The 26,416-nt window shown below is 40.4% G+C and overlaps 1 protein-coding gene across 1 annotated transcript in view; it reads right to left on the reverse strand.

The window, feature by feature from the left end:
- arid5b (AT-rich interaction domain 5B) overlaps positions 1-26,416 on the reverse strand; it is a 124,038-nt gene that overhangs the window by 26,293 nt on the left and 71,329 nt on the right. The window contains exons 5-6 of the mRNA XM_033979371.2: positions 3,948-4,120; positions 1,043-1,349 (exon numbers count right to left, since the gene is read on the reverse strand). Coding sequence (XP_033835262.1) covers positions 1,043-1,349; positions 3,948-4,120 — 480 coding nt within the window. The remainder of the gene's footprint in view (positions 1-1,042; positions 1,350-3,947; positions 4,121-26,416) is intronic.

A 26,416-nucleotide genomic window follows, 5' to 3' on the forward strand; every position in this document is an offset into this window, starting at 1 on the left:
TTAATAAAAAATAAAGATTACCTGATTATTTTTTAATGGAATACTTCAGTTTGTGGTGCTGTTTTAATGTTTATTATGCCTCAAAATTAGCATTAGCGTTAGCATTGAGGCGCAAACATGTCTCTTTCTAAACACAGAAGCTCCCTGTCCCTCTGTGTGACCCTCACCCCCTGACCTCTGACCCCTGAACCACCTGCAGCTCCCTGTCCACTGCCTCATCTTTAAATGTTTATTCTTTTTAGCTGCAAGAACTTCATAGAAATAAAACCGGACAGGAAGTAGTGACGCTAACAGGAAGTAGTAACGCTAACAGGAAGTAGTGACGCTAACAGGAAGTAGTGACGCTAACAGGAAGTAGTGATGCTAACAGGAAGTAGTGACGCTAACAGGAAGTAGTTGCGCTAACAGTGACGTTGCCAGGTACAGTGAAAGAATTCAAGTCTTTTCAGAGACCAGAGGTGGAGGTGGTGATGAGGAAAATCACTGTTTAGATTATAGTTTTATTTCTGTCTCTCCTATTTTTTTTAATTTTTTCTTAAATAATTTTTACTTTCTCATACAACATCACACTCACTCCACACACACACCACATACCGTAGACTTATTTCTTCATTTATTTTGATATTTGTCTTTTCTTGTGTTGTTTTTCTGCCTGTTCTTGTCATAGATTAATATAAATTGACATAGCTAACCTGCTAGCCGCTGCATTCTGACTCCAGTTCGCTTTCTATTGAAAAACTGTACCTGCTGCTGTCAGACTCATTTTGGTCTTAAATGTTCGTATTAACCCTCCACATGATCCTGGGGTTTTTATTTCACTATTGTGTCTGTAAATCAAGATATAAACTTTAATAACAGACAAATCAGGCGCCTCCTTTCCCTGAAGTCACTCCCGCTAGCGTTAGCAACAGGTTTGATTGACAGCGTTGCTAAGCGGCGTGGCATTAAGGGGCGTTACCTTCAACAGCCTCGCTCCGGATTGGCTCTTTAGTTGCTATGATATGCAAATGTAAAGTTTAGTACGTGACATTTCTGTACTCACTCTGTTTGAATCCGAGGAAGGGGATCCTCTCGATGGGCGTGTCTCGTTCCTTCATGTACTTGTACAGCTCCACTAAGAAGGCCTGCTCCTCCGCCCGCCCCTCCTCCGACAGCTCCTCCTCTCTCCTCTCCTCCAGCTCCACCTTCAAAACCTCCCTCACCTCCCTCACCTCCCTCTCCTCTCTCTTCTCCTTCTCCTTCGCCCGCTCTCGCTCTTCGTTCACGCACTTCTTGCTGAGGTTGTTGGCCTTGTGTTTGGCGAGGGGAGGTATTTTGCCGTTGGGTATCACTTTGCAGCTCGGTTTGACCTGTGAAAAATTGAAAGAAACAGTCAGAAGATGCAATTTTAGATGGAAATTGTGGGATGAAATGTGTTTTTTAGAGAAATTCTGACAGTTTGCGAAGGAAACGCTCGAGTTTAATCCCAAACACGTAAGGTACAGACTGCGGAGCTCGCGTTTCACTGACTGTCAATAGAGCAGCGTCTCTTGTCATCACAGATTAGGCTCGACTCCAACTTCAGACAGAATTTGTGATATCGATTTATCTGTCCAAGGTCACGGGGATAAGGGCTGAGGCGGCTTTTACGGCGGATACGGCCCCACTCCTGCTTTAAATAATGCACCAGTATTGGATCGCAGCCACATTAATACCCATCGATATCATAATTTCCCTAAATGTTTCAACCGAAGTAAAAAATGAACACAACCATTTGTCTTAACGCTATAATAAATAAAGTTCTTGTTTAACTCAATTACTTTGGTTTTAGGGAAATGAGGAAGCATACACAAAGAAAATGTCAGAGAAAAACAAATTATCTTGCGTAACCAAGTGTAAAATGGATATTAAGTTTGATAGCGAGGCGCAGCGTTCTGCATGTAAAAGGGGAGTTATGTTTTTGCCTTTAAAAGAGGCTATAAAAATGAAAACAAACTAATTGAATCTGGTGTGTCCCTGTGCGTCTATAGAGGAGTAAAAGTGATTCTGGGCAGATAGAAAAACTCTTAAAGGGGAAGGTTCACTTTGGATGTCTTTTGTTTGGCCCAAAAACGACTTAAACGGCCCATTTTACACTGTTTTCTGATCTGTTTTAATGTTTCCTCGTCACAAACAGACCTGGAGTTGTGTTTTTTGTTTCATTCACACATGTTTAACGCACAAACCTGCAGATTTAGGCTGAAAACACTTTGTTCCATCTTGTGATGTCATCGTGTGGTGATACAGGAAGTGCTCCTCTGTGTTTTTAAACTCCACACACCTTCATTTATAGAATCATCTGGATCATTTCAGCTCTGGAATTGCTAATCTTCTACTGAACTAAAGGTAAAAGGAAAACCTGAAAACTCCCACTTCATGACATCACAAGGTGGAACAGATTGAAACAGATGGACTGAATCACTTAAAATGAGCTAAATTCTTTATCAAAATCACTACATTTGACGCTTTAATAGTTCAAAAAATCTCTGCAAAATACTTTTACTGTTTACTCTTTAAGTACATTAAACAGAAAACATAAATACTTTTACTTAAGTAGATATTTTCATGTGATACTTTTACTCGAGTAACCTTTTGCCCCTGTATTTGTACTTTTACTTAAGTAACAAAATGCAGTACTACTTCCACCACTGATTTTCTGCATTGAAAAAAAGTTACAATGTGGATTTTTTTCTTAAATAAAAAATAAAAAAAAATAAAAAAAAATCCTGATAAATCCAAAAAACATTTAATTTTATTTTAATTATGACATTATGAGATAAACTAATGACACATTTACTAAAGAACTAAAGGTAAAAGGAGCTGAAAACTACCACTTGATGACATCACAAGGTGGAACAGAGCGTTTTGAGCTTTGGAGACGTAACAGACGAATAATAAATGAAACAAAACACAACTCCAGGTCTGTTTTTGAGGAGAAAACAACATTAGAACAAGACATAAATAAAGCCCGACTGTCAAATATCAATAATAAAACAAAAGTAGTTTAATATGCAAAGGTTAAAAATTGAGTATTTTATTTATAATTTCATAAACGTGACCTGGATCTGTTTGATTTGAGCACCGTGGACTCAAATCAAAAATTGCTCCTACAGATAAAAGATGTGCGGCTGGTTTATTCTTAATTATAAAAACATTGCACACAAACGCCAAGATGTTTGTTTTATGTTATAATTTGCTGTTTTCAGTCTCAAGACAATTTTCCAATCACAAATCAGAATGAGCCGCCCATTTTCAGTAATTAAACGATTAAAACCACTTTGAAAACTTTGACTTCCTGATCTGAATGTATTAGTTTATTTAACAATGTTCATTCATATTTCTGTAAATGCACCAGAATTAGTTGAAATGTGAGTTTTTTACAGATAGTACAGATACAGAGGTAAAAAGTAAAAAGTATCACATGAAAAATTAAAAATTGACTTGAAGAGCAAAAAGTAAAAGTGTTAAATGTAGTAATATTGATTCAAAATGATAAATATTTAACAAGAACAGTACAAATCAATTTCTTAATTTTTCTTATGAATTTTGTTTGTTTATTTTTGTTTTGCTCAAAGACGAAGCTTGAACTCAAAAACTTTAGTCAGGATGTTTCCACGAACATAAAATAAAATAAGTAAATAGGTGTAAATAAGTATAATAAGTAAAGCAAAAGTAAATAAGTAAAAATAACCCCTCAAATCACGTGAAAAGTACTTTTACTTTTCAGTCCTGTTCAAAAATGTAGTGGAGTAAAAAGTACAGATACTGCTCTCAAATGTAGTGAAGTAAAAGTAAAAAGTATCCAGTTTAAAATGTCCTTAAGTAAAGTACAGATAAATCTTTTTTACTTTACTACTTGTACTTCGTTCCCTTACACATTAACTTAAATATTGTCCTTCATTTTTACCTTGTACTTCATCTTTTATTACCTTTATAGGAGCTTTGTTTTCTGCAGTGCTGGGGTCCTGAACTGAGGCCACTGTGGAACCCTGGCATGACCCCGATGACCCCGATGACCCTTGACCTTGACCCTGGCTCTGGGAGTCTCGTCTCTGGGACACAGACAGTTTCTTTTTTCGAGGTCGTCCTTTCAGATTAGGAGCTGGAAGAGAAAACAAATAAACAAAGGTTAAAATGGGCGTGGCAAACACAGAGGTACATTTGTGTATTTGTGTGTATTTTTTACTACTTTCTACTTTTTATACAAACACAAGACATCAAATATATGAAGTAAGAAATATGGAATGATGTAGGAAAGAAAAAAATTAAATAACTCTAGAAAAAGATGAAATTTTCGCTTCGTTTCGCTGCTCCTCCAAGACGTTTCTTACTTATATTTCTTTATTTTTTGACAAAGCAACAGCTGGCTACTTTGAGGATTTGAATATAAAATCTAGAAAAAATTAAAACAGCAAGCAGCGATAAAGGGCCTTCGCTTCAGTGGGAGGGCGAGTCAATATTTCCGGTGTGACATTGTAGATCCAGGGGGCGCTGCAGAGCCATTATTAAAAAACACAAGTCTAATTCACATCTCTTTACGTCCAGGTCAGTAAAATACACAAACGCTACATTGGGTCCGTCTAGATTCGACGCCGTTTGAAAAAGTTACGGCGGTTTTTACACCTTCAAAATGGCCGCTTCGTTAAGAGCTCGTTCTGACCACGCTATGAGACTTATCTAAATTATTTTAACAACTTTTTAACACAGACATGTCCTGATGATGCTGGAGTCTGTTGGATAAAAACACACATCTTACTTCAAATATTTCATATCTTGGGCTTGTATCTAAAATGTAAAAAGTAGTCAAAATAATAAAATATAAAACGGTGAACGATCCGGAGCGTCCGAACTCCTGCTGGTGGTGTGTGTCGGTCTTTTCTATCAGCCCCGTTTGGATTTAAAACATGAGATGGAAATTCCAGGCAGTGAATAATGTGCATATGACGGGAACATACACAATCAAAGGAATGGAATTTCACAAGCCTGCTAGCCTGAAGCTAATTATTTTAAAGAGGATTAGAGCGACATTGTACCGAATGAGGAGCTGACTGCCAAATTGCTCCAATGTGCTAGTAAACACAGTCCTCAAGTTGCCTCTCAGCTTGAAAACGGCATTTAAATTCAAACAGATGTATTTTTAAGATCTGTGGGGATGGCATCATAACTGTGAAGCACTTAAGACCACGGACTGTATAAAGACGAGGACTAAGAGCGTGTGACGTCACCACAGCGTTCACCGAGGCTAGCAGGAATAGCGGCTAATCTGGAGTTCCATATTTGGAATTCCGACTGCGAGTATCGTAGCAACCAAAGAATGAGGCTGTTGAAGGTAACGCCCCTTCCCGCCCAACAACCGCTGCCGTACCAGGGTAATATTGCTAATCAAACCTGTTGCTAACGCTAGTGGGAGTGACCTCGGGGAAAAAAGGCATCTGATTTGTCTGTTATTAATGTTCATATCTTGATTTTCGGACACAGAAGCGAAATAAAAGCCCCAGGATCATGTAGAGGGTTAATACGAACATTTAAGACCAAAATGACGAGTCTGACAGCAGCAGAGGGGACACAGTTTTTCAATAGAAAATGAATTGGAGCCAGAGTTGATGGAGCTGGAAGTGCGCCCATGATCACTGCCTATTTGGAGCACGGCGGCTAGCAGGTTAGCTATGTCCATTTATATAAATAATGTTGGATCTCAGTGTGACTCTGAAGTGCTGTACGTTTGCAATTTGTTTTCTCCCCGACAAAACCCACAATGTCGATGAAACGTTCTGCACCGACAAAGACGCCTACGAAGGTTTGAACTTTGAGAGAGTTTAAACGAGAGAGAAATGTGAGAAAATGTTAACGCCTGTGTGAGAAAAGTGTATAAAGTGTGTGGTGAGGGGTTTTACAGACAAAAACAGAGAGAATAACTGTAAAAATAAAGCTGATATTTCACAGATTTCGCCTGTCGCAGGTTATTTTTAGAACGTAACCCTCACGATAAACGAGGTATTGTTAATCAAACCTGTTGCTAACGCTAGCTGGAGCGACCTCAGGAACGAACGCACCTGATTTATCTATTCTTAATGTTCATATCTTGATTTACGGAGATGATATCACAAGAAAAACACAATGTAAAGCAGGTTAATACGAACATTTAAGCCCAAAATGACGAGTCTGACAGCAGCAGTTACAGTTTTTCAATAGAAAGTCGATGTAGCTGTAAGCGCGCCCACGCTCACTACTACACTTATCAGATTAGCTATGTCCATTTATATACACACTCTATTCTTAAGACGCACTTAACAGCGGCTGGTTAACCTACATACATTAAAAATAGGAAACGCAGCTTTTTCCCAGCAAAGAAACAGAATTATCTTAACAACTGCAGTGCACAGAGCCAGACCTATAGAAGCACAGCCCCATTTCTGTTCCCTATAGCAATCCCTCTCCACTCAGTTAATTAAAAACACATGAACCTGCCTGATAGGAGCTCTTTGTTTGAAAAGCAGGCAGATATAATTGCTCAGTTCACATTACACACACAATAAGGTATTTAAGCCCCTGCATGCGCTTTGTACACCCACGTTTATGTCAACCCGTGACTGTAATGTTACTTCTTGGCTGAGTGCCTCGATGTAGAAACACAAACAGATAGAGATAAGCTCGGAGAGGTGGAGTGAGGAAGGGAAGAAATTCAAAATAACCCAGTCACGTATCTGCGATGTCAATTATATCACGTTAAAGGTTGGTCTGCGCCAAAGAGGGCTCCCAGATTATATTACATCTATTCCCAACAAGACAATAGCACTACAGCAGCACGCTATTAATCACGTTAGCTTTCAATTATAGCCGTATAAAACAAACATTTGAAATCACAGCATCTCGATATCTGGCAATCTGGAAAAATGCAAGAAAAATACACAATAAAAATCCTCATATTTTACCATTTCATCTAGAACAGCACCAAGAATGAATAAGGCACAGACTGTATATATAAATGGACATAGCTAACCCGCTAGCTGTTGCGTTCCAAATAGGAAATGAGCATGGGCGCACGTCCAGCTCCATTGACTCTGGCCCCGATTCACTTTCTATTGAAAAAATGTCGCAACTCTCAATATCTGCTGCTGTCAGACTCATTCTGGTCTTAAATGTTCGTATTAACCCTCTACATGATCCTGGGGTTTTTATTTCACTATTGTGTCTGTAAATCAAGATATGAACATTAAAAACAGACAAATCAGGCGCCTTCTTTCCCCGAGGTCGCCCCCGCTAGCGTTAGCAACAGGTTTGATTGACAGTGTTGCTGGAAAAACGCCCGCTCCCTGCTAAACCAGTGGTGTGGGTGGAAGGTGCGTTACTTTCAACAGCTTCGCTCCTGATTGGCTCTTTGGTTGCTATGATACACAAACACGCAACTCGGCTCCAAATTAGCCGCTATAACTGCTAGCCACAATCACTTAGTCACTTCTTTACAATCTATGGCAAAGATATAAACTGCAACATAAACCAAGCATTAGGTAACTGTACTTTACTTGAGTAGATTATAAAATGTTTACTTTTTACTTATACTTCAGTACATCAGAGAGCAGTATTTGTACTTTCTACTCCACCACATTTTTGAACAGGACTGAAAAGTAAAAGTATTTTTTATTATTGTGTGACCTGCTGAAAAGGCTGAGGGTTTATTTTTAACACAATTTGAGCAAAAAATAATAATAATAATAATAAAAATAAAATCAATTCAGCTCAAATCAAACCACATTTAAAGCTTTAATAGGTCTAAAAATCTTTGTGAAGTACTTTGACTTTTTACTCTTTAAATACATTTTCAAACAGGTGCTTTAATACTTTTACTTAAGTAGATTTTGTGTGATGCTTTTACTTTACTTGAGTATTTTTTGCTATTCAGGGGCGGCACCGGACGTTTTTGGTTGGCACAAAAGCCGTCAATGTGGGTGTTAGAGCCTTTTAACAATGGAGAGTACCCCCACACCCCTCGATCACATTTGCACCACCGCTTTAAACAAACTTAAATGTAGGAAAACTTAATGTTTTTTTAAATTATAGTCTCATTTTGAACACTCTGCAGTTGCCATTTACCTTCTTTTTGTTGTTTTTTTTGTCAAATTGGACGTGCTATAAAAGTGGGGCACTGTAGCAGAGCCCAGCGCCCCCTCCAGCCCCCCCTCTGGCACCGCCCCTGCTGTTATTACCGCTACAAATTTTACAATCTCATCTAAAACCGCACAAAAGAAACATTAGATTAGACGAGGACTCAAACTGCTGCATAACACGAGCATTAATAAGGCTAAAATGAGTGAGCTGAAGAGGTTATTTAGCAGCTGCTGGAGAGGAACAGCTCGGGGAAAATACCAAGGACGTTTGTTGTTCATTTGTCATCCCCGTGGCATTAAAAAAAAATGTCTTCTACAGTGTAATCTTTGCTTATAAAAACTGAGTGTAGGTTTCAGTTTACTCCAATCATCGGTTATTGCGCTGCTCTTAATCCGCCATTTTCTAATTAAGTGAAAGGCTTAGAGAAACGCTCATTTATTTATGTGCTGGTGTTTATTTTGTAAGTTGAGCGCAGCGCCGATTTACTGGAAAGAAACATATTGAAGCAGTTATGGACTAAGTGAATTTGTAGCAAGCGGCTCATACGGCGTAGTATTACATAAAGGCAAATCGATTCTCATAAAGGCCAGACTGCATCAGGGCCGCCTGCGGTTAGCCTCCACAACACAACAATGGCACTTTAATGCTCTCTACTCAAGTACGAGCAAATACTTCATAAATATACAGCCGAATAACAATGTACTACGCTGTACTATGGATACTAATACTATTACTGCCCTTACACCTGAACCACAGCTACACAAACAGATCAAGATGTTCACTTTATGTTTTATTCCATTTTATTTTGATGCGTCTGAGGTAATTTAAAAGCAAATGATTAGATTTAAAGTTTATTTAAAATGGCACAGTGTTATGTTTAAAGTCGTCTCTTTCGGGGGGAGATTACTAACATAGTGACTAATGCAGTTATCGTTCTGACTCTACTCACTACTATCACCAGCCTACGCACATACTGTCCAACGATTACATAACGTAATGAAATAAAAGTAGTAAAGGACTGCACTTGAGTTAAATTTAAGTATCTGCACTTTGCTTAAGTCAATTTTAAACTGGATAATATTTATTTTCACTTGTACATTTGAGAGCAGTATCTGTACTTTCTACTCCACTACATTTTTGAACAGGACTGAAAAGTAAAAGTATTTATTATTAGTTTGAGACCTGCTGAAAAGACTGAGGGTTTATTTTCAACACAACAAAACAAGAATATACAAAGAACTATATACATTATTAATTCAGTTGTTTCTGTTGAACAAAATCCAGCTCAAATCTTTATCAAAACCACAACATTTGAAGATTTATAAGACTCAAAATCTGTATGAAATACTCCTACACTTTCCTCTAACTATATTTTAAACAGGTACTTTAATACTTCACTTAAGTCGATTTTTCAGGTGATACTTTCACTTAAGTAACAAAATTGAGTACTTCTTCCACTGCTGCTATTACCCTGACATAAAACAAAATATATCCCACACAACAAATGATACTGATGACTCTACTGTGTATGACGCCTTAATCATCTCTATATAACATCTCTGTCCATCCTCAGACCCAAAACTAACAAAACAAACAAAGAGAACTACATAGGTAGCCAGGATGCTAATAATTATGTCTCAGGCACAGTGGACATTTAGTGTAGCTCAATAGACCTATGTGCCTACAAACAGAAACTGTAAACAAAAGCTGTTTACAGTTTCAGTGTAGTTAGCTCCTCCTTCAGACAGATATAACGCCGTGTCCAGCAGTAATCTGACCAGAACTGAAGAAGCAGCTTGGATGATCAGCAAAACTGTTTTGTCCAGTTGACAGATTTTACTATCAAGTCATAACATCTCTATATAATATGCGCTGGTATATCTTTACAAGTCATTATAACATCTCTCTATAACATGTAATTATAACATCTCTCTAACATGTCGTTATAACATCTCTCTATAACATGTCATTATAACATCTCTCTCTAACATGTCGTTATAACATCTCTCTATAACATGTCATTATAACATCTCTATAACATGTCATTATAACATCTCTATAACATGTCATTATAACATCTCTCTATAACATGTGCTGGTATATCTTTACATGTAATTATAACATGTCTATATAAAATCTCTCTATAACATGTCTACATAACATCATATAACATCTCTATATAACCTGTCATTATAACATCTCAATATAACATCTCTTTATAACATATGCTGGTAACATCTCTATATAATATGTAATGGCATATGTTAACGTGTCATAACATTTCTCTATAACATGTGCTGGTATATCTTCACATGTCACATATAACATGTATATAACATATAGCAGGTCTATATAACATCGCTGTATAACATGTCATTATAACATCTCTATAACATGTCGTCATAACATGTGCTGGTATATCTTCACATGTCATTATAACTTCTTTATATAACATGTAATTATAACATCTCTCTATAACATGTCATTATAACATCTCTTTATAACATGTGCTGGTATATCTTCACATGTCATTATAACTTCTTTATATAACATGTAATTATAACATCTCTCTATAACATGTCATTATAACATCTCTTTATAACATGTGCTGGTATATCCTCACATGTCATTATAACTTCTCTATATAACATCTCTGTATATTGTGTGCTGGTATCTCTTAGCATTTCTATAGAACATCTCTATATAACCTGTGCCGGCATATCTTAAAATGTCATTATAACATTTCTGTATATATTGAGTGCTAGTATTTCTTAACATCTCTACATAACATGTGCCGGCGTATCCTAAAATGCCATTATAACATCTCCATATATCGTGAGTATTTCTTAAAGTAAACAGTAGGTCGTTCCCACCCTCCCAGAGAGAGTAGGTCTGTTTTTAGTCCCACTAAACAAGCCCCTGACACTCTACACTCTCTTACATAACCTGCCTGTTTACATTTTTCATCAGGTCAAATACTGCTGCGTAAGAAAACGAGCCAATTAGAGCCTAGCGCCGCAGCGTAGCACACAACACCAGAGCAAAATGAGTTTGAATCCACTCATGTAGTAATTACCCATAAAAGGTTAAGTGGAGCAGTTAGTATGGGTGGGAATGCGCCCGCTAAAAGGTCAAACGCAGGAGTTTGTAGGAGCTGAATTCTTAAGCCTTTTTTCATCTACTTTGTAAAGACGTTACATAAAGTCAGAGTCATCGTCTTCAGAAAAACACAGAGGGAATCAAAGATGGCCGCCCTCCACCGTGATTGATCTGTACAATGGAAACACGGACAGTTATAGTCTGCAGAGAGCGCATGGCGGCGTAATGATTTGACCGCACCAGGGGAGAAGCTGGGGTATTTTTAACTTCCTGTAGTGCGAGCGTTAAGTGTTTTGGTCCAGGAGACGAGTTTAGCGCACACAATACTTCCCCGAGCAGGCCAGAATTAGAGCACGAGTCATCGAGGGTTAAAGCGGCGCTCTGGCCTACACTTGCTCCTTGTTTCACACAGAGCTGTCACACGCTGATTTTTCATTTAGGGCGAATGGACTAAGCTGTGAACTGGTACAAGAGAGTTTATAAATGTGTCATGAAGTCATAGTGAAGGAACATTCATAAGTTTGTGATACTAATGTCCGAAAAAGTAAATATTTTCTCTCTTAAGTATTAAAAGAGAGTCCTAAATTACACAAAATGGACTTGTGTGAGGTTTAAGTCGTGTTCTAATGCTGTTAACTCCTCAAAAACAGACCTGGAGTTGTGTTTTGTTTCATTCACACATGTCTGAGTAACTTAGTCTTAGTCTGTCTACATCTCCAAAGCTCAAAACGCTCTGTTCCACCTTGTGATGTCATCAAGTGGTAGTTTTCAAGTTAACAGCTCTCTTTTTAGCTTTTATTCGGTACAGATTAGCAACTCCAGAAGCTGAAATGATCCAAATGATTCTAAAAAAAATGAAGGTGTGTGGAGTTTAAAAACACAGTGGAGCACTTCCTGTATTACCACATGATGACATCACAAGGTGGAACAGAGTGTTTTCAGTTTGAGAGAATGACTCTGAAGCGTAAATATGCAGGGTTAGTGCGTTTAAACATGTTCAAATGAAACAAAACACAACTCCGAGCCTGTTTGTGACGAAGAAACAACATTATAACATGACTTAAAGCTACAAGAGTCAATTTTGTGTAATATATGACCTTTAAATTGGACAAAAACTGGAGCTTTTCTGAATATTTACAGTGTTGTCATGGTCTATAATAAAACTAGCAGGAGGCCACATGGTAATATTAAAAGTTACATGTATTTTGAGTTGAAAATAACATCGTATTGTCCGTCTCAAAACTGTTATCGAGCTTTTTCTCAAGCCTGAAGTCTTCTTGACACCACTAACATTTTGGATTCACTGGGGAGCGATGGACTGCGGCGTAAAAAGCACATCGCGAAGCATGACACGGGACAGGTGTAGGACGAGCAAAGTGACCAGGCAGAGGTGGAGAGACTGTTCCAGGTGACGGGTGCTCTCGCGGGGTGGGAGAATGGGGTTGGGGTGGGGGTGTGCATCCATCAAGCCCTGTCAACGAACTCCCGCCGCGAGCCGTGGAAGTCACAACCACTCCGACGACCGACCGTGTGCGCCGCCTGACAACATGATCTGCCTCTCCTCCAACGCCCTCCAACCAAACACGCCGCTCCGATAATCCAGTCCCCTCGTATTCACTTAAACACCGCTCCTACACCTCTGCTATATTAGCGCTTGCTCCATGTCAGTGATTACATAAAAGTCATTATGGGAGCGCGAGTCGACGGAGGACAGCCAGGGGGAGCTGCAGCGAAACGGGGCTGATTGATTGAGAGGAGCAGAGACAGCAGGGGCCGCTGGTGTGATGGATGCTACGCGAGATAACACTCCACACATCGACCCGGAGCATATTCACGGCTGACTTTTGTTCACTTTGCAAATACAGATAATGCAATCGCTCCGCAGACGGAAATTAAAGCAGATAGATAAATTACGGCTTTGATGCGGAGTGATGTTCCACTTTTGGCAGCCATTTTGTCATTATCCAGCTCCACAGTCAAAGGAAATATTGTGTAGTTCGTTATCAGCTGCAATCTGTGTCGTGAAGTGGAATGTAAAGTGTCAAGTTGTCATGAGGAGTTTTCTGATTATGACTATTGACTGTACAGTTTTCCCTCGCTATATCGCAGTATATATATGTATTGTGTCATGCGTCCTGATTGGCTGTTGGACTGTAGACCATTGTCCATCAGTCTCCTCCGTGCCGTGTCTCCTGTCCAGTACAGAATGTGTTCAGACAAATTTACATAAACGTTGGATCTCAGTGTGACTCTGAAGTGCTGTACGTTTGCGATTTGTTTTCTCCACGACAAAACCCACAATGTCGATGAAACGTTCTGCACCGACAAAGACGCCTACGAAGGTTTGCACTTTGAGAGAGTTTAAACGAGAGAGAAATGTGAGAAAATGTTAGCGTCTGTGTGAGAAAAGTGTATAAAGTGTGTGGTGAGGGGTTTTACAGACAAAAACATAAAGAATAACTGTAAAAATAAAGCTGATACTTCACGGATTTCGTTTATTATGTGTTATCTTTAGAACGTAACCCCCGCGATAAACCAGGGACCACTGTATTGTTAATCAAACCTGTCGCTAACGCTAGCTGGAGCGACTTTGGGGACGAAGGCGCCTGATTTGTCTGTTATTAATGTTCATATCTTGATTTATGGAGACAATAGCGAAAGAAAAACTCCAGGATCATGTTGAGCGGGTTAAAACGAACATGATCCTGGGGTTTTTATTTCACTATTCTGTCTGTAAATCAAGATATGAACATTAATAACAGACAAATCAGGCGCCTCGTTTTCCTGCTACCGTTAGCAACAGGTTTGATTGACAGCGTTGCTAAGCTCCTGCTCCCTGCTAAACATTCCCTTCAGCATCCTCACTCTAGATTGGCTCTTTGGTCGCTATGATACTTGTAGACAGAATTTTAAGTATGAAACTCGGCTCCAAATTAGCCGCAATAACTGCTAGCCTCGATTAGCTTCATTTGGAGCGACATCACACTCACTCCACTCGGTCCACTTCTTTACACAGTCTGTGGGTTTAACAGTGTAGTATTTTATCAGAAAAACGTCCTCGGGATACACAGCGTTTCTTGAGGAATGTATTATTTGTGTTTTGACTTGCTCCGTGTTGCTGTTGACCCTTCGCTGGTGCAGGTCACGCTCGTTTAAATGTTTGCGGCAGCAGTGAAATAAAATGTTGAAATGATGAACAGAGACGCGGGGCTAAACTCGGCTCAGAGGCCTGTCACTCACGCCGGAGCTCAGTGCGTTTCAGTCCTGTCTTCCACTAATTAATGTCGTCTTTTTTTCAGGATAAGAGCGCTGTTTTGACTAAGCAGATATGAAATATGAATAGAAATCCCCCAGTTACACGCAGACTGAGCCACAAAGTCTACATTCTTCAAACTCCTTCCTCATAATAAAAACTCCCCCTTGTCTAAAGTTAAATTTGACATTTTTGTAGAGTGAGGTCCGGGCTGAGACGGAGAGGTGAGGCCGAGGGGGGGAGGAGTCAGGAGACGGGAACGGCCAATAAGAAACGTTCCGACATGTTTTGACATATTTTGTCCCTTCACGATCTCAAGATCTAACACCCACTCAGTAATTATCTTCATGTCTGCTTTCAAAGGTAAGAGTCGCGTTGCAGAACATGACATTTACGGCAAAGTACGGGCCCCCAGGCGGAACGCGGCCCCTGCAGCCGGATACAGCGCCGCGTTTAGGGCCCGGCCTCATGACTCACACATGTTCTGTTTATTTTATTTAATCTAGTCAAGTCATTAATCATTTTTTATCAGGTTCTATCCCTTTGTTATACACGAAAATCCAGTGAATGTAACGTCCTAATCCAGTGGAGTTATTTCTGCCACATGCTTCAGCGCAGCCGTGTTGGGAAATGTTCAGAAACACAGAGTGACTCATTTCTGCCTCATTTACAAGGTTGTGTAAAAGACACACAATGCACTAATCAGCAGTAGTAAAATCAAATGTAAGTATAAGCTGGCTCTCCGGGTGCCATGGTAACGGATACTGCCCATTATAACCGTGCGTAATAATGTCCTTTTAATGATACTACTGCGGATTTAAGTGGAAATGAGATCAAATACATGTGTACGACTCGATAGACACGAGGATTTTTACAACGCACACCTTCGACGCACACCTTCACAAGCAGAGTGCACGGCTGTAAAACACGAGGCACACACGGTCCTTAAACACACCACAGTTTGAGGTAATGTATGAGTGTAGATGTGTGTGTGATTGTATGTAAATATGGGAGTATCTGTGTGTAGTGCACCAGTGTGTGTGTGTGTGTGTGTATATATATGTGTGTAGGGGTGCGTGTGTGTTTGCGTGCAAGTGTATATGTGTATGTGTGTGAGCGTGTATACGTGTTTATATCTGTGTATGTGTGTGTATGTATATGTATGTGTGAGTGCATATGTATAAGTATGCGTGTGTGTATTCATGTATATGTGTGTGTGTGTATGTGTGTGAATAGGGGGGTGTGTGTATGTGTGTGAAGGGGTGTGTGTGTATATGTGCGTGTGTGTTTGCGTGCAAGTGTATACGTGTTTATATCTGTGTATATGTGTGTATGTGTGAGTGCATATGTATAAGTGTATGTGTGTGTATTCATGTATATATGTGATAAAGTGGAGGTTAAGACTTTCATCAGTGGACCTCTTCCTACCATAGACAGAAGGAAGATGAACAAATTTACCCGGCTGCTTCAGCTGAACACATGGCTGTTCAACGAATGTGCAGCCAGAGGACTGCACTACATTGAGAACTTTGATCTTTTCTGGAAACGAGAGGACCTGTTCAAGGGAAATGGCCCGCACCTGAGCAGAGGTGGAGTAAGAGTGTTGACGGATAACCTCCTCCACGCTCTGAGAAACCGGCCTGGACAGGGTCCTGGGCCAGTGAGAGAAAAGAGGAATGAGAGAAGCATTCCTGCTGCACCAACCACAGACCAAGCCAATGTGTCAGCACCACCAGCAGCACCACAACTACAACCACCACCTCCCCCAGCGAAGGAGTCACCACCAGCAGCACAACCATCTCCCCCAGCGAAGGATTCAGCTGCACCACCACCTCCCCAAGAGAACAAGTCACCCCTGCCCACAGACCAACCCTGGGTCCCCTTTGCTACATCCACTCCCTCTAGGGACTCCTCACTCTCCTTTTCCTCCCCACCTTCACCTATGGCCCTTCCCGACCATCTAGAAAGTCTCATCAGATCAGGAATTAAGATGGCTCCTCTCACACCTAATATAGAGCGATCAAGAGTTCTGGCATCAACTATGCTGAACTCTTCCCCGTACCCACCTATCCCCCCTCGTCTTTCACGCAAACTCCCCCCTGCTCCGCCTCCTCGGCCCTCACCTGGTCCCTCACCCAAACTCCCCCCTGCTCATTCACCTGGTCCCTCACCCAAACTCCCCCCTCCTCGCCCTTCCCCCAGAGCTGTTATCAACAAGAGCTAGGACACACAGGGCTTCTGCTGTCTCAGGACATACAGTCATGATAAAGATAATATCATGCTGAGGCCCTGTGATGGAGCTATATCTACAGTTACACCGCGTAGACTGATTAACAGAAGGACAGTTAGACTGTCCAATCAGAGACATTTAGTTCACATTCCCTGTAAGAAGATAACATCCAGTCCTACTGAAACTAATCTGAAACTTGCTGTGCTCAATGTCAGATCTTTATGTAATAAGTCCTTTTTAATTAATGATTTTATTTCTTCTTTTAGTCTTGACTTTATGTTTTTAACTGAAACATGGCTCGACAAAAACACAGGTAATGCAATTCTAGTGGAATCAACTCCACCCAACTTCAAATTTGAATCTGAAACACGAGTAAACAAAAAAGGTGGAGGTGTGTGCGCATTTTTTAGAGATAGTTTAGTTACTCACAGATTGTCATTTGGAGTGTTTTCATCTTTTGAGTATGTTTCATTCAAAATGGAGCTAAAACAATCCCCCTCCATACTCTACTTAGTCATATACAAACCTCCCCAGCACTGTCTGAGTTTTATTGATGATTTTACTGAGATGCTTTCAGTCATATGCACAGACTTTGATGGTTTAGTCATTACAGGTGATTTTAATGTACATGTGGATAATGTGTTTGACAGGAACGCTAAAGAGCTCAGTTCTGTCCTTGAAACCTTTGGCCTGACTCAGCATGTCAGCGAGCCCACCCACAACAGAGGACACACCTTGGACCTGCTCATTACAAAAGGAGTAAATATTTCAAATGTCAATGTGGTGGATGTTGCTCTGTCTGATCATTTCTGTGTCTTCTTTGACCTGTCTGTTATTCCCAAACCAGCGGCTGGTCCTGCAGTTGTTCGAAGGAGACACATAAATGATAACACAGGTGCACTGTTCATGGAAATGATACACTTTGAAAATGCCTCATGTTCTGATGTTGATGATTTGTTGAACTCTGTAACTTCGAGTGTTTTGAATGTTCTGGACACCATTGCCCCGATGAAGGTTAAAATGGTTAAAGATAAGCAGAAAGCGCCATGGAGGAATGATGACTCGGTCAGGGCACAGAAAAGGGAGTGCCGGAGGGCCGAGCGGGAATGGCGCAAGTCAAAGCTCCAGGTTCATTATGAAATTTACAGAGAAAAGATGCACATGTACAACCACAGTTTATGTAGAACAAGGCAAAGGTATTTTTCTGACATTATTGGAAGTTGTAGTAACAACTCTCGTATCCTGTTTGCAACGGTAAACAGATTAACAAACCCCCCAGCTCCACTGCCGTTAGAACTAATTTCCACATCTAAGTGCAATGAGTTTGCAGTATTCTTTAATGACAAGGTTCAGGGTATTAAAAATGCCATAAATTCCACAACACAAATAACAACCCAGCACCCACATAGACGCTTAGAGCTGACTCACTTTACACCTGTAACTGATAAAACTGTCCAAGAGATTGTCACCAGTCTGAGTTCATCTACATGCTGCCTCGATGTGCTACCCACTAAATTTTTAAAGTCTGTGCTCAACAGTTTGCTGTCACCACTCACTCACATAGTTAATATGTCACTTCAATCTGGAACATTCCCAAGTGCTTTGAAAACTGCGGTTATCAAGCCTCTCCTAAAGAAGAGCAGTCTTGATGCCACAATATTGAACAATTATCGACCAATCTCAAATCTGCCATTTTTAGGCAAAGTCCTTGAAAAAGTTGTTTACCAACAGCTTATTAACTTCCTCCAAAATGAACAACTCCTTTGATGTTTTCCAATCAGGTTTTAGACCCCACCACAGCACTGAGACTGCTCTTATCAAGGTGACAAATGACATCCGCCTGAACACTGATGCAGGCAAAGTCTCAGTCTTGATCCTGTTAGATCTGAGTGCTGCTTTTGACACTGTGGATCATGGGATCCTCTTACAGAGACTGGAGGACTGGGTGGGCATCTCTGGTACGGCACTAAACTGGTTCAAGTCCTATTTAGAAAACAGGGAGTACTTTGTTGAAATTGGAAAATGTATATCAGATAAAATGTCCCTGACCTGTGGGGTGCCCCAGGGTTCAATCCTGGGACCCCTGCTGTTCAATCTCTACATGCTGCCATTAGGCCAGTTAATACGCAGCAATAATGTGTCTTACCACAACTATGCAGATGACACTCAGATCTATGTCTCACTAGCAGCAGGTGAATATGGACCAGTGGATTCACTCTGCCACTGCATCCAACAGATCAGTGTGTGGATGCAAAACAACTTTCTCCAGCTAAACTCAGACAAGACTGAAGTTATCATCTTTGGCCCACAGAAACATAGAGAAAGTGTCAGCAGTCACCTCCAGTCTCTCTCTCTAAAACCTTCAAATCAGGCTAGAAATCTAGGGGTAATAATGGACTCAGACTTGAACTTTAACAGCCACATCAAATCAATAACATCTGCAGCTTTTTACCACCTTAAAAACATTGCAAAAATCAAAGGTATACTGTCAAAGCCAGACTTAGAGAGACTTATCCATGCATTTGTCTCCAGTAGGTTAGACTACTGTAACGGCCTGCTCACTGGCCTCTCCAAACGAGCCTTAACACAGCTGCAGTACATCCAGAACGCTGCTGCTCGGGTCCTGACTAGAACCAGGAAGTATGAGCACATAAGTCCTGTGCTCAGGTCTCTGCACTGGCTTCCTGTAGCTCAAAGAATAGACTTTAAAGCAGCTCTGCTTGTGTATAAGTCTCTCCATGGCCTAAGTCCAAAGTATATCTCCGACATGTTAGTGCCATGTGAACCATCTCGCAATTTGAGGACTTCAGGGATCGGCCTCCTGCTGGTGCCCAGAGTCAGGACTAAACATGGGGAATCAGCATTTAAATTTTATGCAGCTAAAACTTGGAACAGTCTTCCTGAAGATGTGAGACAGGCCTCTACTTTGACAATGTTTAAATCCAGACTCAAAACAGTTCTGTTTAGCTGTGCATATGACTGACAGGTTTTTATTCTGCACTCTTCTCTTTTAATGTTGATTTTATGATGATTATTTGTGATTATTTATGTTTGATTTGTGTGATTTTAATATCTTTCTTATTCTGTAAAGCACTTTGAATTACCTTGTGTACGAATTGTGCTATACAAATAAACTTGCCTTGCCTTGCCTTGCCTATGTGTGTGTGTATGTGTGTATATGTGTGTGAAGGGGTGTGTGTGTGTGTGTGTGTATATATTTACATGTGTGTGTGTATATTTATATGTGTGTGTGTGTATATGTGGGGGTGAGTGTGTATGTGTGTATTTATGTATATATCTGTGTAGTTGTGTGTGTGCTTGTATGTAAGTATGGGGAAATCTGTGTGTGTGCGTCAGTGTGTGTATATGTGTGCTTATTCATGTATATATGTGTGTGAGTGTGTGTATATGCGTGTGTGTGTATACAAGTGTGTATATATATGTGTGTGTGTATATGTGTGTGTGTAGGGGTGTATATGTGTGTGTGTGTGTGTGTGTATATATATATATATATATATATATGTGTGTGTGTGTATGTGTGTGTATATGTGTGTGAGTGTATATGTGTATATGTGTGTGTATGTGTGTATAAGTGTATATATCTGTGTGTGTGTGAGTGTATATATCTGTGTGTATATGTGTATGTGAGTGTGTATTCATGTATATATGTGTGTGGGTGTGTGTGTGTGTGTGTATGTGTGTGTACATGTGTGTGTGTAGAGGAAACATCCCTGTAGATACATTTGTAAATGAGCTTATACCTGTGAATCCGCCCACATCAGACAGAGAAGGTCAGTCTCTCGTGTTCAGGGTCAGAGCGTGAGCTGAAAATCCACTGCAGTCGAACTATAGGCTCCGCACATTTGCATCGGGAGCGAGAATGCGGCGAATCGAGTGTGCATCGGATTATGTGTGAAAACACAGTAATTAGGAACACGGCGTCTTAAGTGAAACTCGAGAGGCTTTAATCGATGAGGCAGTAAACGCTTCATCGGGGAGTTTAAGGGACTTTTAAACGGCGGGAGAGAGACGAGGGGCCGGAGTGCGACAGCTGACGACCAGAGTGTGTAAAGACGTGACTGAGAGGGTGTGGAATCACAACAATAAGTATCATAGCAACCAAAGAGCCAATCAGGAGCGAGGCTGTTGAAGGTAACGCCCCTTCCCACTCACACCGCTGGTTTAACTCTATAGCGCTGGATGCTCTCGTCGCCGTTAGACTCGCGGTTGCGGACTTTCCATCGCCGTAACTCCGCAGCCGATTGTGCTTCATGTAAATCCAAAACGGCGTCTCAAAGCGGAGGCATGAGGCGACCAATCAGAGCGCAGTTACTCAACGCATCAAAGGAAAAATAAGGATGGATGTGTAAAATAGAGGTGGTTGTGTGAAAAACGGTAAAAGTACACGCTGATACTTCCTTTAACGTGATTTTTATGGCTAAAATAGAATAAAAATCTCAACGAGTTAAACTGGTCTATAATGTGCTCGGTCCTTAAAGGGTTAATTGATCAAACCTGTTGCTAACGCTAACAGGCGCGACCTCGGGGAAAGGAAACGCCCGATTTGCCTGTTATTAATGTTCATATGTTGATTTACAGACACAATAAAAACCAGAGAGAGGGGACACAGCTTTACAATAGAAAGTGAATTGGAGCCAGAGTCAAAGGAGCAGGAAGTACATGATCACTTCCTGTTTGTAGCGTCGCGGCTAGCAGGTTAGCTACGTCCATTTATGTAAACAGTCAATACTGAGGACATCTCTCCGGTGTTTTATCCAATGTTGGCGCGTCAAAGGTCAAAAAAGGGGCAGTAAGGGGTGTTACCTTCAACTTCCTTGCTTCTGATTGGCTCTTTGGTTGCTATGATACTCATGAGCGTCTCTAAATTGTCCGCTATAACCGCTCTGGCCTCGATGAGCTTCATTTGGAGCTGTGGGTGACGTCACACTCGCTCAGTCCACTTCTTCTCTTCATACTTGAGCAATGACAATGTGACAAATTGAATTACAGATTTCATACTTTTTAGGTCATGATGTTAATAACTGAGTAAGTTTGGGCCCTACCAGTGCGACCGGGGGATTACGTAGACAATTGGCTCATTATAAACCCACAACACACATTTTTTCCAAATTAGATTCTTACAGACGTTGCCAATAAGCACAAAAACAGCAGAGAGAGAAGAGTTCTAGACAATACAAAACTGAAATATACATTTTTAAGAAGTTAGACAACAGGATATCGTGTTTGAGAAAAGACTGTATATAAATGGAGATAGCTAACGTGCTAGCTGCCGCGTTCCAAGTAGTTAGCGAGCATGGGCGCGCTTCCAGCTCCATCGACTCTGGCTCCAATTCACTTTCTATTGAAAAACTGCTGTCAGACTTGTCATTTTGGTCTTAAATGTTCGTATTAACCTGCTCTACATGATTCTGGGGTTAATTTTTTTTTATTTATTTTTTTATTATTATTATTTTGAGCTTAGATTTTTTTAAATTTTATTTTAAGATTTTTTTATTTTTATTTTATTTTGTTATTTTATTTTTTTCTTATTTTTATTTTTTTTATTTTTTTGGGGGGGTTATTTTGAGTTTTTTGGGGGTTTTTTTTAAGTTATTTTGAGTTTATTTAGATTTTTTTGTTATTTTAAGGTTTTTTTTGTTATTTTGAGTTTATTTTTTATTATTATCATTTTTTAAACTGTGTCCTCTCTCTGTACCTGCTGCTTCAGACTCATTTTGGTCTTAAATGTTCGTATTAACCCTCTACATGATCCAAATCAGCTGTGCGGGTGGTGCCAACTTCAACATCCTCGCTCCTGATTGGCTCTTTGGTTGCTATGACACTCGTGGTCAGAATTCCAGATGTGAAACTCCGAAGCTCCAAATTCGCCGCTATAACTGCTACCCCTCGACGAGCTTCATTTGACTGACAAGGGCCAATTAGAGCCCTGCATTCTGAATACTTGGAATACTTTTACACCGAGTTGCATTTGAAGTATAATGCAAAAAGAAAGTCATATAATTACAAACAGCTTTATTTTGGTTGCTCTGTTTGTTCTGAAGTCATTATGTCTAATTAGAGACAGAGAAATTGCAAACACACGACAAGAGCTGGGTTTTATTTTTCTCACTAATTCTGTGCAGTTTGAGACTAAATTGTGATGAAGTACCGCCAAGTATTCATTTGGTTATAAAAAAAAATAAAAATCACTATATTCAGAATACACTGTGTACAAGATTCAGATGTGTAAAAAATATTAAAGGGGACGTATCTGATCTGTTTTAATGTCGTTTCCTCTTCACAAACAGACCTGGAGTTGTGTTTTGTTTAATTCACACATGTTTAACACACAAACCCTGCAGATTTTGTTCTGTTCCACCTTGTGATGTCATCATGTGGCGATACAGGAAGTGCTCCACTGTGTTTTTAAACTCCACACACCTTCATTTCTAGAATCATTTGGATCATTTCAGTCCTGGAGTTGTCAATATCGACTGAACTAAAGTTAAAAGGAGCTGTTCACTTGAAAACTACCACTTGATGACATCACAAGGTGGAACAGATTGAAACAGATGGATTGAATCATTAAAATGAGCTAAATTCTTTATCAAAATCACTACATTTGACACTTTAATAGTTCTAAAAATCTCTGCAAAATACTTTTACTGTTTACTCTTTAAGTACATTAAACAGAAAACGTAAATACTTTTACTTAAGTAGATGTTTTTCATGTGATACTTTTACTCGAGTAACCTTTTACCCCTGTATTTGTACTTTTACTTAAGTAACAAAATGCAGTACTACTTCCACCACTGATTTTCTGCATTGAAAAAAAGTTACTATGTGGATTTTTTTCTTAAATAAATCCTGATAAATCCAAAATCATTTTATTTTATTTTCATTATGACATTATGAGATAAACTAATGACACATTTACTTAAGAACTAAAGGTAAAAGGAGCTGAAAACTACCACTTGATGACATCACAAGGTGGAACTGAGCATTTTGAGCTTTGGAGACGTAACAGACGAATAATAAAAAAAACCAAAACACAACTCCAGGTCTGTTTTTAAGGAGTGAACAGTGTTATACATGATTTAAAGCTACACGAGTGGAGTTTGCGTAACGTAGAACCTTTAACGCGCCCGTTATGTGCCGTCGTAGTTTAAAGGTTACGCAGCACTTCCACTTTACTCGTGGTATTTCAAGTGTTCAGTTTTTAAGTCTTACACCGATAAAACACTCAGTTACATTACATCTGTTAAACGTGCTCTATTTGACTCGCTCGCTCCATCATCTGCAGCCGAACGCCGTTGCCGTGGTATTCGGTGTATTAATATGAGACATTTTTGACGTGTTCATAATTCTCACTTTGTCACAGGTGACGGTGGAGTTTTTCTTCTGCTGCTGCTCCAGGCTCAGTCATTTGAGACGCTCTGACAGAACAAAACATCTAATGAACAGTAATGTTTCAAACATCTCTGTATCCAGGAGAGCTCACAATTGCACTGTGTACTCAGGGAAAAGGAGGAGGGAGGAGAGGAGGAGAGGAGAGGGAGAGAGGGAGGAGAGGGAGAGAGGGAGAAAGGAGTGAAGGAGGGAGAGAGGGAGGCAGAATGAACAGTAATGTTTCAAACATCTCTGTATCCATGAGAACTCACAATTACACTGTGTACTCAGGGAGAGAGAGGAGGGAGGAGAGGAGGAGAGGAGGAGAGGAGAGGAGAGGGAGAGAGGAGAGAGGAGAGAAGGAGGGAGAGAGGGAGAGGAAGAGAGGGAGGCAGAATGAACAGTAATGTTTCAAACATCTCTGTATCCATGAGAACTCACAATTACACTGTGTACTCAGGGAAAAGGAGGAGAGGAGGAGAGAGGAGAGGAGAGGGAGAGAGGAGTGAAGGAGGGAGAGAGGGAGGCAGAATGAACAGTAATGTTTCAAGCATCTCTGTATCCACTACAGCTCACAATTACACTGTGTACTCAGGGAAAGAAGGGAGGACAGAGGGAGGGAGAGAGGAGGGAGGAGAGGGAGGAACGAGAGGGAAGAGTAAGAGGGAGTAAGAGAGGAGAGGGAGGAACGAGAGGGAGGGAGAGGGAGAAGGAGTGAGTTAAAGCGAGAGTGCGCGTGGGCGGACACTGCGATGGTTTTATTAATCATCAAACTATCCGTAGGTTGAAACAAGATACATGTGTTAATTAATTTAGAATAATTACACAGAGGAGATTATCAATGGGAGACGGAGGAGTGTGCGTTTCATAAGGTCACGGCTTCAGCCTCGGGGGGATTTTCATATCAATAATAATAATATCAGGGGTATATTTTTGTCCCGCGGTCTGTGAATGCATCGGCAGGATATTTTTATTCCTCCGTCACTAAGAGCTATTCTGAATTTAATGAGGAAAGACTCGCTCTGAGCATCACAATGGAGACTGGTTACTGCCATTACAGGCACGTCTCAGCTCTGCCAAGGTCCTCCGCAACCACGAGCCCGCCGTCCAATAAAACACAGAGATAAAGATCCGCGCGCAGGAAACAATGGACGCAGGAGAGCCGTCGGTTAACTTTGTCCAGACGCTTTTAGAGTTATTTTGGACGTGGCGCGCATCACCGTCGACGAATGACCCGCCCCATCCATCTGAGATTAGTCCAAACAAACTTAAACTATCCCCCCTCCCCAAGGAGCAGCGGACTCACCCTGATGCCCTCCCCTGCGCCACCTGCGTTCTCTCAGACCTGTGTCCGTCCCGCCGCTTTAAGTCAGCTCTGTTGTGCTTGTGTCTCTATGGTTCTCATCTCTGTTATAATTTACACTTTTTAAATCACAATATTCATCTCAAAACGACTTAATAAAAGAAGCGCGGCGACTGATTTCAAGTTAGAAAACTGTGGTGTCCGATGGAGCTGACGTCGCCGTAAACGTCGTCAGAATAAAGAGGCGTGGAGCTGCAGCGCCCCCTGTGGACAGATGCACGTCGCACTAGAGCAGCACGTTTTTAAAATTTGTATCAAAATGACGACGCGACGCTGCAGAATCAACGAGTATCAACGATTAAGGAAATAAAACTGGAGAAGGAAGTGAGGACGTCACAGTGGAGGTGAAAACGGAGGTAGATCGACAAAATGGCGTCTTAAAAATAAACGACTAAAGTGCACATATTACGCTATTTTCTTTCTAATGTTGTTTCCTCGTCACAAACAGACCTGGAGTTGAGTTTTGTTTCATTCACACATGTTTAACACACAAACCTGTAGATTTAGGCTGAGTTCTTCTCTCAAACTGAAAACACTCTGTTCCACCTTGTGATGTCATCATGTGGTGATACAGGAAGTGCGCCGCTGTGTTTTTTTAAACTCCTTACACCTTCATTTCCAGAATTATTTGGATTGTTTCAGCTTCTGGAATTGCCGATCTCTAGTGAACTAAAGGTAAAAGGAGCCGTTAACTTGAAAACGACCACTTCATGACATCACAAGGTGGAACAGATTGAAACAGATGGATCGAATCACTTAAAATTAGCTAATTTTTAAACGCTTTGATAGTTCTAAAAATCTCAGCAAAATACTTTTACAGTTTACTCTTTAAGTACATTAAATAGAAAATATAAATACTTTTACTTAAGTAGATTTTTTCATGTGATACTTTTACTTTTACCCGAGTAATCTTTCACCCCTGCATTTGTACTTTTACTTACGTAATAAAATGCAGTAC

Source organism: Periophthalmus magnuspinnatus, chromosome 15 (assembly GCF_009829125.3).
Source record: "Periophthalmus magnuspinnatus isolate fPerMag1 chromosome 15, fPerMag1.2.pri, whole genome shotgun sequence".
In the NCBI taxonomy this organism is placed as follows: domain Eukaryota; kingdom Metazoa; phylum Chordata; class Actinopteri; order Gobiiformes; family Gobiidae; genus Periophthalmus; species Periophthalmus magnuspinnatus.